General features: G+C 39.4%; 1 protein-coding gene and 1 non-coding gene across 2 annotated transcripts in view; both read right to left on the reverse strand.

Moving 5' to 3' along the window:
- The window catches only part of CDON (cell adhesion associated, oncogene regulated), a 103,163-nt gene that overhangs the window by 53,927 nt on the left and 37,045 nt on the right, over positions 1-12,191 (reverse strand). Inside the window, exons 7-8 of the mRNA XM_043451390.1 lie at positions 11,879-12,166; positions 9,844-10,113 (exon numbers count right to left, since the gene is read on the reverse strand). Coding sequence (XP_043307325.1) covers positions 9,844-10,113; positions 11,879-12,166 — 558 coding nt within the window. The remainder of the gene's footprint in view (positions 1-9,843; positions 10,114-11,878; positions 12,167-12,191) is intronic.
- On the reverse strand, positions 9,219-9,323 carry LOC122431521. The gene has a single exon (XR_006266541.1). It is a non-coding gene; the product is annotated as a small nucleolar RNA U13 (small nucleolar RNA).

The following is a 12,191-nucleotide window of genomic DNA, read 5'->3' on the forward strand; positions in this document are numbered from 1 at the left end:
GTTTTTCCAGTAGTCATGTACAGATGTGAAAGTTGGATCGTAAAGAAGGCTGAATGCTGAATAATTGATGCTTTTGAACTGTGGTGCTGGAGAAGACTCTTGAGAGTCCGTCCCTTGGACTGCAAGGAGATCAAACCAGTCAATCCTAAAGGAAATCAATCCTGAATATTCATTGGAAGGACTGATGCTGAAGCCGAAGCTCCAATACTCTGGCTACCTGATGCAAAGAACCGACTCACTGGAAAAGACCCTGATGCTGGGAAAGATTAAAGGCAGGAGGAGAAGGGGACAACAGAGGACGAGATGGTTGGATGGCATCACCAACTCAATGGACATGAGTTTTCAAAAGCTCCAGGAGATGGTGAAGGACAGGGAAGCCTGGCAAGCTGTAGTCCATGGGGTCACAAAGAGTCAGACATGGTTGAGCGACTGAACAACAACAAAAGATGAACAACTTAACACCGGGGCTTCCCTGGTGGCTCAGATGGTAAAGAATCTGCCTGTAATGCAGGAGACCTGAGTTTGATCCCTGGGTCGGGAAGATTCCCTGGAGAAGGGAATGGCTACCCACTCCAGTATTCTTGCCTAGAGAATTCCATGGACAGAGGAGCCTGGCGGGCTACGGTCCCTAGGGCTGCAAAGAGTCAGACAAGACTGAGCAACTAACACTTTCACTGCATACAACAACAGATAACTAACTAGCTCTTCTATACTCAGAAGACAAGCCAGAGACAAGAGGGAGGAAATGAAACAAGACTAGCAAAGGTAAAGGAAGAATTTACTTGTTTTCAATTTTTTTTTTTCTGGATAAAATGGAAGGTTGGCTTAAGAAACTGCCAGTCTGTATCACAGTAAGCGAAATAAGAAAAAGGCAAATACCATAGAATATCACTTATGTGCAGAATCTAAAATATGACACAAATGAGCTTATCTACAGACACAGAGAACAGACCTGTGGTTGCCAAAGGGAAAGCGGAGTGGAGGAGGGACGGACTAGTCGCTTGGTGTTAGCCGAGATGCAAAGTATTATATACAGAATAGATAGACAACAAGGTCCTACTGTATAGCACAGGGAACTATATTCAATATACTGTAAAAAACCAGAATGGAAAGGAATACGAAAAATGTATTATATGAATAACTACATCACTTTGCTATACAGCAAAAATTAACATGGCACTGTAAATCACCTATTCTTCAATAAGATAAATTTTTTAAAAACTGCCAATCTAAAAACAGCCTTAATATGCACTACTAAGAGCATACAGAATACATAGAGGAAGGTAAAAATAATTTATTTGTGCTGAAAAAAATAAATAGGTCACCTACACCCAAAAAGAATTACAGAGCACATATTATGTACTCAGCATGGAGCCAGACATTAAATAACCATCATCTCATTTAATTCTCCAAACAACATTCTTAGGAAGATAGTAATACTTCCGTTTTACAGATGAAGAAACTTGGGTTCTGAGAGATTAAGCGACAACAGCTGGCAGAAGAATGTTAGCGGTGCTGCCGTGAAAAAAATGAGAGAGCAATTTATGAAAACAAATAAACTGCCAAGACAATAAAACCTGAGGATTGACAGCCTGGTCCCTCTAAAGTGCTATTAATACAGACAACGAAAGGTCTCCTACTTCTGCGAAGGAAGGGAGCCTAGGAAACAACAGCAGAGTCTCTTTTCCACGATGAAGTCAGATTCCTGGTAAAAGGTGGGAGTATTTTTAGAGCGACTGCAGCTTCATAGAGAACCAACCAGAAAACAGGGCTAACAGTGGGAGGTCAGTTCTGTTTGTTTAAAAGAGAGAAAAGGTGTCCCAGAAGCTTTCTCCATCAAAGAAAACAAGAAGCTAGTGGAAAAATAAGATAGAAGAAAATTAATTAAGTTCACTGAGACAACTTCCAAATATTGCTCCTGGAACAGGCCTGTTTACTTAGTGAGTCAGAATGAGGGCTGGATGTGAAGGGTGTGGCTGGGAGCCTGCTAATGCAGAGATGGATTCTAGCAAGTGGAGGCAATTAGTTGTGGCTTAGGGCAGTGGAGAAGGACCTTTTTATCATTAGTGTTTCATGCATCCTCTGGGCAGGTCACCACTGGGAAGTGGTATTTGGCTGTAGAAGAGTTTGAATACCACATGCCGCAGTTTATACAGAGGCATGAGAAGAATGCAATGTTACAGCCTCTGTCTACTGCAGGAGTATCAAAATTCCACTTGTGTTATTCGGGCTGCAATGAGACTTTTCCGTAACTTTTATTGAAAAGGAGATTCAGTTAATTTTCTTCTACCGTTCCCAACAGCACAATTAGAGTGCTCACAAGATGCTAGATACAATGCATAAAGCCTTCACAGTACTTTCAAAGGTTCTTCACATCCATGATCTCAATTTACCTTCAAAGCAACTCTTTTTCGAAAAGACCTGATGCTGGGAAAAGACTGAGGGCAAGAGAAGAAGGGGGCCACAGAGGATGAGATGGTCGGATGGCATCACTGACTCAATGGACACAAGTTGGCAAAAACTCAAGGAGACAATGAAAGACAGGGAAGCCTGGTGTTCATGGAGTCGCAAAGAGTTGGACATAGCAACTGAACAACAACTCTTTTTATCTTCAAGACAGCTCTGAAATGGTCATCTAAAAGAGATATCTAGCATTTTTTAAGGTAGAATGTTTTTTGAATTGGAAAAGAGATTGATAAAACACTAGCTTTCTGAGTACTACGATGGTGGCTATGTTTATGAGTTAATGACTCTGAGTTGAAACCAAGTCAACAGGAACAGAACCAAATCTGCCTAAGTGGTTCCCCCTGTGACCACTCAAACCAGCAACCCCACCCCAAACTATTTAGGACCCTAGGCCAATTCTCATTATAGTTTTGAAGAGTTACAACTCACTCTACAAATATTTGTACATCCAGAACCTCAAAAACCCAAGGTCTCTGGGAAGAAAAAAAGGTGAGGGAGTGATTCATCTTGCTTACTGCCCTCTTCACAATAAACAATGTAAAGGCTGTCAGCACGCTAGAATTTAATAATAGGCTCAGACTTCCAGGGAAAGAATTGGGTTGTTACGTGCTGTTTTGAGCTTTAACAGACTCAGCTAGACTTTGATCATTAATGTAGAGCATGTAAAATGGACAACGGAGGACCACTCAGGCAGGATGTGGTTCATGGGGTTACTGTACATTACAAAATGAGGCTTATCAAGACATAAAATTCCGGGGGTGAGGGGGATCTTCAAAACCTAAAAATATCTCATCTAAACAAATTATGTATCTTCAAAGAACTTCAGCTTTCTCATATTTAAAGTGAGGCAGTTAGGGGGCCTTCCTGGTGGTGCAGTGGTTAAGACCCTGCACTTCCAATGCAGAGGACTTGGGTTTGATCCCTGGGTTGGGGAACTAAGATCCCACATGACATGGTACGGCCAAAAAAATTAAAAATTAAATAAATGAGTAAGTAAAGTGAGGCAGACAATTAGACACTTACTTCGTCCCAACAGCTATGACTGTGACGTCTACTGCTCCATCTTCCCCTTATTTACATAAAATGACCACTTCAGCAAATGCTCTACCCTAGCGGTACCTGCATTACACATCTTGCGGCTAACAATTTTGAACAGAGCCTCTCCTATTTTTGCTTGGCAGACTGATACATAAACACACACATGTATATATACATATACACATCCATAAGTGTGTATAAATTTATGCAACACTTAACTACCTTCTATACTTAAGGATTCTTTAACGTTTACTAAAATCAGGAACTATTTCTTCATTCCTTAAACACTACCATGAAGTGTTTGTTGCTCAGTTGTGTCCAGCTCTTTGCAGCCCTGTGGATGGTAGCTCTCCAGGCTCCAATCCATGGGGATTCTCCAGGCAAGAACACTGGAGTGGGTTGCCCTGCCTTCCTCCAGGGGATCTTCCTAACCCAGGGACTGAACCTGGGTCTCCTGCTTTGCAGCAGATTCTTACCATCTGAGCAACCAGGGAAGCACAAGGGATAATTATAAGTTAACAATAATTAGATAGCAATAATTATAACCCAATACTTAGTATTTATTAAAGGCTTTCTAGTAATACTTCCAGACACTGTTCTAAGCACTTTACAGATATAGTCTCCTGGAATTCTCACACCAGCCCTATGAGTAGGGCACCTTCACTAATGCCCACTGATATCAGATTTGATTGTGAATTATGTCAAATCTGAATTAATTTGAATAATACTGATATTCTATATACCAGTACTCCAAATTAAGTCATCATCACCCCACATCAATAAAAATATAAAGAATAGCATACATCTTGTTAGAAAAATAACTTTGAAGAAGGAAGAAGGAAATATATAGATGACGACTACCCTGGGGGCTATGCTGGTAAAGAATCCACCTGCCAATGCAGGAGATGCAAGAGACTTGGGTTTGAAGTATATCTTAATAAGTCTGGGCTTCCCTGACAGCTCAGCTGGTGAAGAATCCGCCTGCAATGCAGGAGACCCGGATTCGATTCCTGGGTTGGGAAGATCCCCTGCAGAACGGATAGGCTACCCACTGCAGTATTCTTTCTTGGAGAATTCGATGGACAGAGGAGCCTGGCAGGCTACAGTCCATAGGTTTGCAAAGAGTTGGACACGACTAAGCGACTTTCACTTAATAAGTTCAACAATCTCTAAAAAATGTATCTTTTACCTTATCCCTTACTATCAAAGAAACCCATTCATCTGGGAAAAGACACTAACGACAACTCACCAACCATGAGGACGGCTTCCGACCGTGTGGTGCCATGTGTGTTTGTGGCTTCACAGGTGTACTTCCCGGCGTGTTCCCGAGTAACAGCCTGAATGTACAGAGAGCCTGAGCCTGCCCGGGACGTGACAGGCTCTGGGTCAGAACTCCCAGGTCTTAATAAGTGGGGTTTTCGGGATTTAGATCTAAGAGCTTGAGACGGATGACTGGTTATCAATCCGTGCTTGTCGTACCAGCGGATGGCGGGCACCGGTACCCCAGTGGCATTGCAGGACAAGGTCACAGAGTCACCAACGGCCACCTCTGCACTTGCTGGTGCTCTAACTATAATGGGCTTGAGTCCACTGCCTATCAAAGAAAAAATAATTCACATACAAAAATTAAGTACGTTGTATATAGTATCTACATATGCAAAACAATGCAAAATAATTTCATCCTATTGCATAAATGTAAATACAGAACTGTGAAGAGAGCTTGCCCACAGGTATCTTCAGCACATCTGGTCACTGCAAATACAGAACATGCGAAGCCAAAGCCTCAGACTTTACCGTGAAAAAGGTGTAAAGAAGTATAAGACTAAGCAATACGCCTTCAGAAAAAAAAAAAAAAAATAGTTGGTTCCAGGATGCAAAAATCTGATCACAAAAATTCTGGAGAAAAACCTGTTCTGAATTATAGTTGATAAATGTATTTCTGACCATATACATGAACAAATTTTTGTTTGTAAACTAAAGTGGCACCACCTCCTTCCTTTTGGTCCCAGATATTTTGGGAGCATATATTTCATGACCTCACAATAGAATATTGACATCTGACATTTTCTCCAGTACATCTTTCTCCTTTTCTAGTCCTACTTCCTGCGTTTGACAAAGTCATTCAACAATTACCAGATATCTGAATTTTTGCCCATCTAGTACATATTAAATGCTATCTCATGGGTCATAACCTCCATTTCCCTCAGTACTAATGATGTTGCACATCTTTTCACGGGGTTTATTTGCTACTCATTTTTTCTTCCACTGTCAAATACCTTTTGTCCTTTTTTCTACTGGGTCCTTTATCTTTTTCATAATGGTTCTGGATTCTGTGTAATGACATACTGTTCTTTTGTGAATTACTTTTGTTACTAATATTTTCTCTCTGTTTTTCTTTCCATTTTAATGGTATCTTTTAATAATAAGGATGCTTTAATTTTAACGTGGTCACACCAATCTTTTCTTAAAAATTAGCCTAAAATTTCTTGTCAAAAAGTTTTACCTAGCTCATATATTCTTCTATATTTTCTTGTAAAACTTCACCATTTTGCCTTTCATATGTAGGTCTTTAGCCCACTGGAAATTAGTCTTTGTGCGTCAGAGATTTAATTTCCTTTTCTCCACTTGTTATCCCACATGGAACCCTGGAATGGATATCCTTCCCTTGGTGATCTGCAGTGCCACCTAGGCCAAATCCTTACATGCATATCCTTCATGACCTACTTGTCTTTTCCTGCACCAATAATACATCACTGTCTTTTCTTAAAAAAATGATTTTATTTGTTTACTTATTTTTGGCTGGGCTGGATCTTCACTGCTGCTCAGGCTTTTCTCTAGTTGCCAGGAGTAGGGACGACTCTCTAGTTGTGGCCTGCAGGCTTCTCATCGTGGTGGTGTCTCTTATTGCAGAGCCCCGGCTCTAGGGTGCACGGGCTTCAGTAGTTGAGGCTCCCAGGCTCTAAAGCACAGGCTCAATAGTGGTGGCACATGGGTTTAGCTGCTTCACGGCATGTGGAATCTTTCCAGATCAGGGATCAAACTGCAGTCTCCTGCATGGGCAGGGGGGTTCTTCACCACTGAGCCACCAGGAAAGCCCTATAGCATATCTTAATTACTATAAATTTTTGTGTATGTTCTAAAATCTGGTAAAGCAAGGCCCCCCACATTCTTGTTCTTCTTTTAGAGTGTCTTAGCTATTGTTGGGCTTTTGATCATCCATATGATTTAGAATTAGTTTGTCTAGGTCCTCAAACTAGTGATAGGATTTAGTTGGAATTGCACAAATCTACAGAAAGCTTCTGGAAAGACCTGAGAAGTATGTTAATACTGAATTTTGGTATCCATGAACTGTTATATATTTCTATGTACTTGGAACTTTTTAATGTTTCTAATATAAAAAGGTGACTTTAAAATGACATTTTCTGTTGCTGGTCATAATGGCTAGTTTTATGTGTCAACTTGACTGGGTTAAAGGATGCCCAGATAACTAGGTGTGTCTGTGAGGGGTGTTTCCAGAAGAAATTTGCACCTGAATTGGTAAACTGAGGATAGCAGATGGCCCTCCCCAGTGTGGGTGGCACCATCCAATCCGATGAGGACTTCAGTAGAACAAAAATGCAGAAGAACGAATTCTCTCTATGAGCCTAGTCATCCTTCTCCTGCCCTAAGGACCCTGGACATCAGTGCTCCTGGACCTCTGGCTATGGGGCTTAGGTTGAGACTTACCATACTTCTCCCACAATTGAACTGCTTCATCAGCTTACCTCCTTCTCCAGTTTGCAGACGACAGACTTGACCACCTTAACCATGTCAGCCAGTTTCTACAATAAATCTCCTCTGATGTGTATCTTATATATCCTATTGTGTTTTGTTTCTCTAGAGAAACTTGCTAACACACTGGTACATAGAAAGGCAACTGATTCCTGTTTATTGGTCTTCATCAGCCACCTTGCTAAAGCTTTTATTATTTCTAATAATTTGTCAACAAACTATAGAGGATTCTCTCTCATGACAACCATAGGAGCTGTGAATTAATAACATTAATAACAGCTTAAAGAAAAGAGTTTAAAGAGAAAGAGAACAGCTTAAAGAGAAAGAGTTTCTTTCTCTCTTATCTTTATTGCTGTTCGGTCACTAAATCCTGTCCAACTCTTTGTGACTCCATGGACTGCAGCATGCCAGGCTTCCATGTTCTTCACTATCTCCAGGAGTCTGCTCAAATTCATGTCCATGGAGTGAGTGATGCCATCCAACCATCTCTTCCTCTGTTGCCCTCTTCTCCTCCTGCCTTTTAATATCCTAATATCTTTATTTCTTTTTCTTATCATTTTGTGCTGGTTAGAATCTGCACTATGATGAAAACTAAAAGACATTTTAAAGGGAATGCTTTAAGGTTTTGCCATTAAAAGTAATGTTTTCTGTAAGTTTTTTTTACTGGATATTCTTTATCATTAAGAAAGTTCCCTCCTGTTTCTATTTTTCCAAGAGTGTCTAACATGAATACTGAATTATATCAAATGGTTTTTCTGCTTCTATTGAGATCATCATAGTATTCTTCTCCTTTATTCATTAAATTGGATGAACAACACTTTAAATTTTCTGACTGATTACTGGGCTAACTCCTCGGTTAAACTTTATCCCTACTGATCCTATCTATTTTATCTTAATTTTCTATTTAACTGATTTCCATATCTTTATTATCTCCTTTCTTCTGTTCTCTTTAAATCTATTCTGTTATTTTACTTAGCCCACTAATTTTTAGTTTTACTAGCTTTTTTTTAATAAGCATTTAAGGGTATAAATCCTTTTATATTCTGCTCTCCTATATCCCACACAATTTGATTTTGACATTTTGACATTATTTTAAATTTTAAATTTCCAATACAACTTTTTCACCCAGCCATTGAGAACTATAATTCTAAATTTCCAAATACATGCCATTTAAAAATTCTTTATTATTAACATCTGAAGTAATTCATTGAAGTAGCAAGTTCAGAGTCTAAAGTAACTGCAACAAGTTCAGAGAGTTGGTCTCTGTCATACTGTTTCTTTGAAATATTTATAACTCTCAGCAAAAGCTTAATTTCCATAATATATAAAGAATTCCTATAAATAATAAAAAAGACGAATAACCTAATATAAAACGGACAAAAGACAATGAGCAGTCAGTACACAGGAAAGCAAATTCAACAGCTCAGAAACACATGATGAGATGCTCAGCATCACACATATAATAAAAAATACAGGGATCAAAAGGTAGTTTTGAAAAACCTATCAGATAGGCAAACACTAAACAGAATTCTGACAACCTACTGCCTTGGTGAGGATATAAGCAAACATTGCTGGTAGGAGTGTAAAATGATAACAAGAGAGAGAGCAAGGTATCTGTCAAAATTACCAAGGCATATATGCTTTTATTTAGCAAGTTTATTTCTAAGGATTTACTTTAAAGACGTTCACATGTGTGCAAAATAATCTGTGTAGAAGGACATTCATCATAGACTCCTTGTAATAGCAAAGGATTAGAAAGTCATCCGTGAGGTATCAGTCAGACCTTCACAGCTATACAACAGAAGACTAAGCAGCCATTTTTTATAAGAAATGAAAATATTCTTTAATGTACCATATACAAAGATGGCCAGGATATATGTTAAGTGAAAAAAATCAAGGTAATTTTTAAGGTAAAATCCAAGGAATTTTTTTTTTTTTCTTCACGTCAGACAGGTAATGTGCCAATGTCGTAACAAGGTTTGGAGGGAGGCACATATCACACAGCAGCGTGAACACCCGATCATCATGCTCATGAACTACAAAAGGATTCCAAGGAAATTTTTAAAGGAGAAATTCAAGGTAATTTATATGAATGCCAGCATCATTTGTGTAAAAAAAACTGATATTGCCATTAAATGCACACAAACTCACATGTTACATGTAATTAACCATATACATGCACACAAGAATAGTCAAGAAAATTACAAAACTTGTTAGTTCTAAGAGATATCTGACTGGCTAGGGAATATGAGTGAGATTTTTACCACACACTTTTTAAAATTATACCTTAAAAAGGTATAATTGCTTTAAAAAAGCAACTGCTTTAAAAAAGCAATGATGTATCTGTTAAAAAATATTAAAAAAAAATTTTTTTATGAGCCTGATTAAATAAGGTTGCTTCTTCATGGAAATGTCTACCAGCAAGTAGAAAGGAACATGGAAAATGAACACAGTTCTGTTATGGTGATAGGATTACTTCCTTTTTGTAAAGATGATTTAATTTTTAATCAAAACAAAATCCCATCTATAAAGTGAAATTTCCTAGGATAACATGACCTAAAAGCCTACCTTTTTCAATTTCAAGTCTCCCAGTAGACTGTGTAAATCCAATCCCATTATCTGCTACACACTGATACAGCCCGGAATCTTCCATGGTAACACCACTGATTTTCAATCCATTTCCCACAGTTAGATGTCGTGGGGAAGAGCGAATGGGCTGGGCATTGTGAAACCAGGTACGGTTGGGCGCTGGGTTCCCATGAACTTCACACGTGAATTGTACTGTCGCACCTAGAGACACTGTCTGATCCTGCAGTCCTTTAGAAATTGAAGCACGTTCTAAAAATAAAACATATTATAACTTATAAGGACCTACTGTATACCACAGGGACCTCTACTCAATCCTCTGTAATGACCTATATGGGAAAAGAATCTCAAAAAGAGTGGAGATATGTATATGTATAAGGCATTCACTTTGCTATACACCTGAAACCATCACAACATTGTAAATCAACTGATATGCCAATAAAAATTAATAAAAAATAAAAATATAAAGTTAGCCCTCACACAAGTCATTAAAACTCTACCAATAACTAGTTGAAACCAATATGTATTGTTTCCTCATATTCTCTCATCAACAAAAAATTAGAAATGTACTGACTTTCCTCCAATAGGATAAACCATATGTTACTAATATGCTGCAGTCCCTTTTTATGTAATAGATCTCTCCACCCAATTAACCACCCCCCAAGCCAACATATGTGCGCACACACACATGCACATATGCAGGGTTTCAGATGATCTGTTTTGAAATAATAATTTCCTTGGATTTTATACTATACAAGAGCCAAAATAGAAGAATGCTTATTTGGAAGTTAAATTTTTTTTTTTCCTGGTGAATTCTGCTTTGAGGTTAGGTGTATTCTGGGCAAAAAAATCTTCTTTTAGTATGCATCAGGCCACTTTTTACTTGGACAAAGTAAATCATGTATTGGCATTTGTAACATATGCCAATATTAAATGATTGTGTATATTAATCTAGTCCTAATCATCATTAAATTTTAAAGCCTGCTTGCCATACACATACACTAATGCCAGTGTAACCTGCGTCAGGCCACTGTTGCACATAAACAGGTACAGAAGGTTGACAAAAACTGTATTTAGTATGAAACATTTTTTCTGGTTTTCATGAAAATTTGTTTTGATAAAACATTTTTGCTGCCACACACGACAGTGAGATAGGTAGCTGGAAGAAAGGAATGACATGGAAATAAATAGTACACATAGAATGTGAGTGAAAATAACACAAATTTTATGAGTCAGCAGTAGTGAAACCATTTCAAAAGGGAAAATAAAATGAAACCCACTACTTTTATGAGATGACATTTTCTAGTTAGTACTCTGTCTTATTGGGCTTCCCGGTGGCTCAATAGTAGAGAATCTGCCTGCCAGTGCAGGAGATGTGGGAGACGCCACTTCAACCCCTGGGTGGAGTTCGACCTCCTAGAGGAGGAAATGGCACCCCATTCCGGTATTCTTGCTTGGGCAATCCCATGGACAGAGGAGCCTGGTGGGCTACAGTCCATGGGGTCGAAAGAGTCAGATACACCTGACAATGCCCTCTGTCTTAGTTACTGTTACTGGACACCACACACTGATACAGCCCAGAATCTTCATCTGGTTGGACTCCAGTCTCTTTCCTCCATGTCACTGAGAAGGAAGAACCAGCTCCGCTTTGTGTAACCAGGGTAGGGGTGAAGTTCCAAGAACATCCCAGGTGAAAGGCTCTGTGCTACACAGAAATACTGCCCAACTCAGCAGTCTTCTCTTTTCCCTGGCTGTACCACACAGTATGTGGTGGGATCTTAGTTCCCTAACCAGAGATTGAACCCCACCTCCTGCATTGGGAACGCCAAGTCTTAAACCACGGGACCCACGTGGAAGTCCCAGCAGGGCTTTAGAGAAATGAAGCTGGCTACCGGGGTAACTATTTCTAGATAGTCTCTATTCCATTTACAGTTCACAAACAGATCTTCCATTCAAACATCAGTTAGATCGGAAAAATAGCCTGACTTGAAAAAACACTTAACAAGTAACGTCTTACCAAGTACATTCACCACGTAAGTCACGTGTTTGGCATCTCCAGACTTGTTCCCCACCACACAAGAGTAGTTGCCAGAGTCCGCTGGGTCAATGCTGTCCGTGGCAAGATGCGTATACAGCCTTCTCCAAGTGCTTCCCACCATCGCATCCTGACCATCCTTCAACCAGTGCACATGAGAAGCTGGGACCCCACTCACCACACACTCCAGGGTCACAGGGCTACGAGAAAGAACGGCTAATGCCTGTGAAAAGGTAGGGTGAAGAATGTGGAAGTCATCTGAAGAAGGACCTGGAGAAAGAAGGCGAAGCAAAAA

The sequence above is a fragment of the Cervus canadensis genome, chromosome 29, assembly GCF_019320065.1.
Source record: "Cervus canadensis isolate Bull #8, Minnesota chromosome 29, ASM1932006v1, whole genome shotgun sequence".
NCBI lineage: Eukaryota > Metazoa > Chordata > Mammalia > Artiodactyla > Cervidae > Cervus > Cervus canadensis.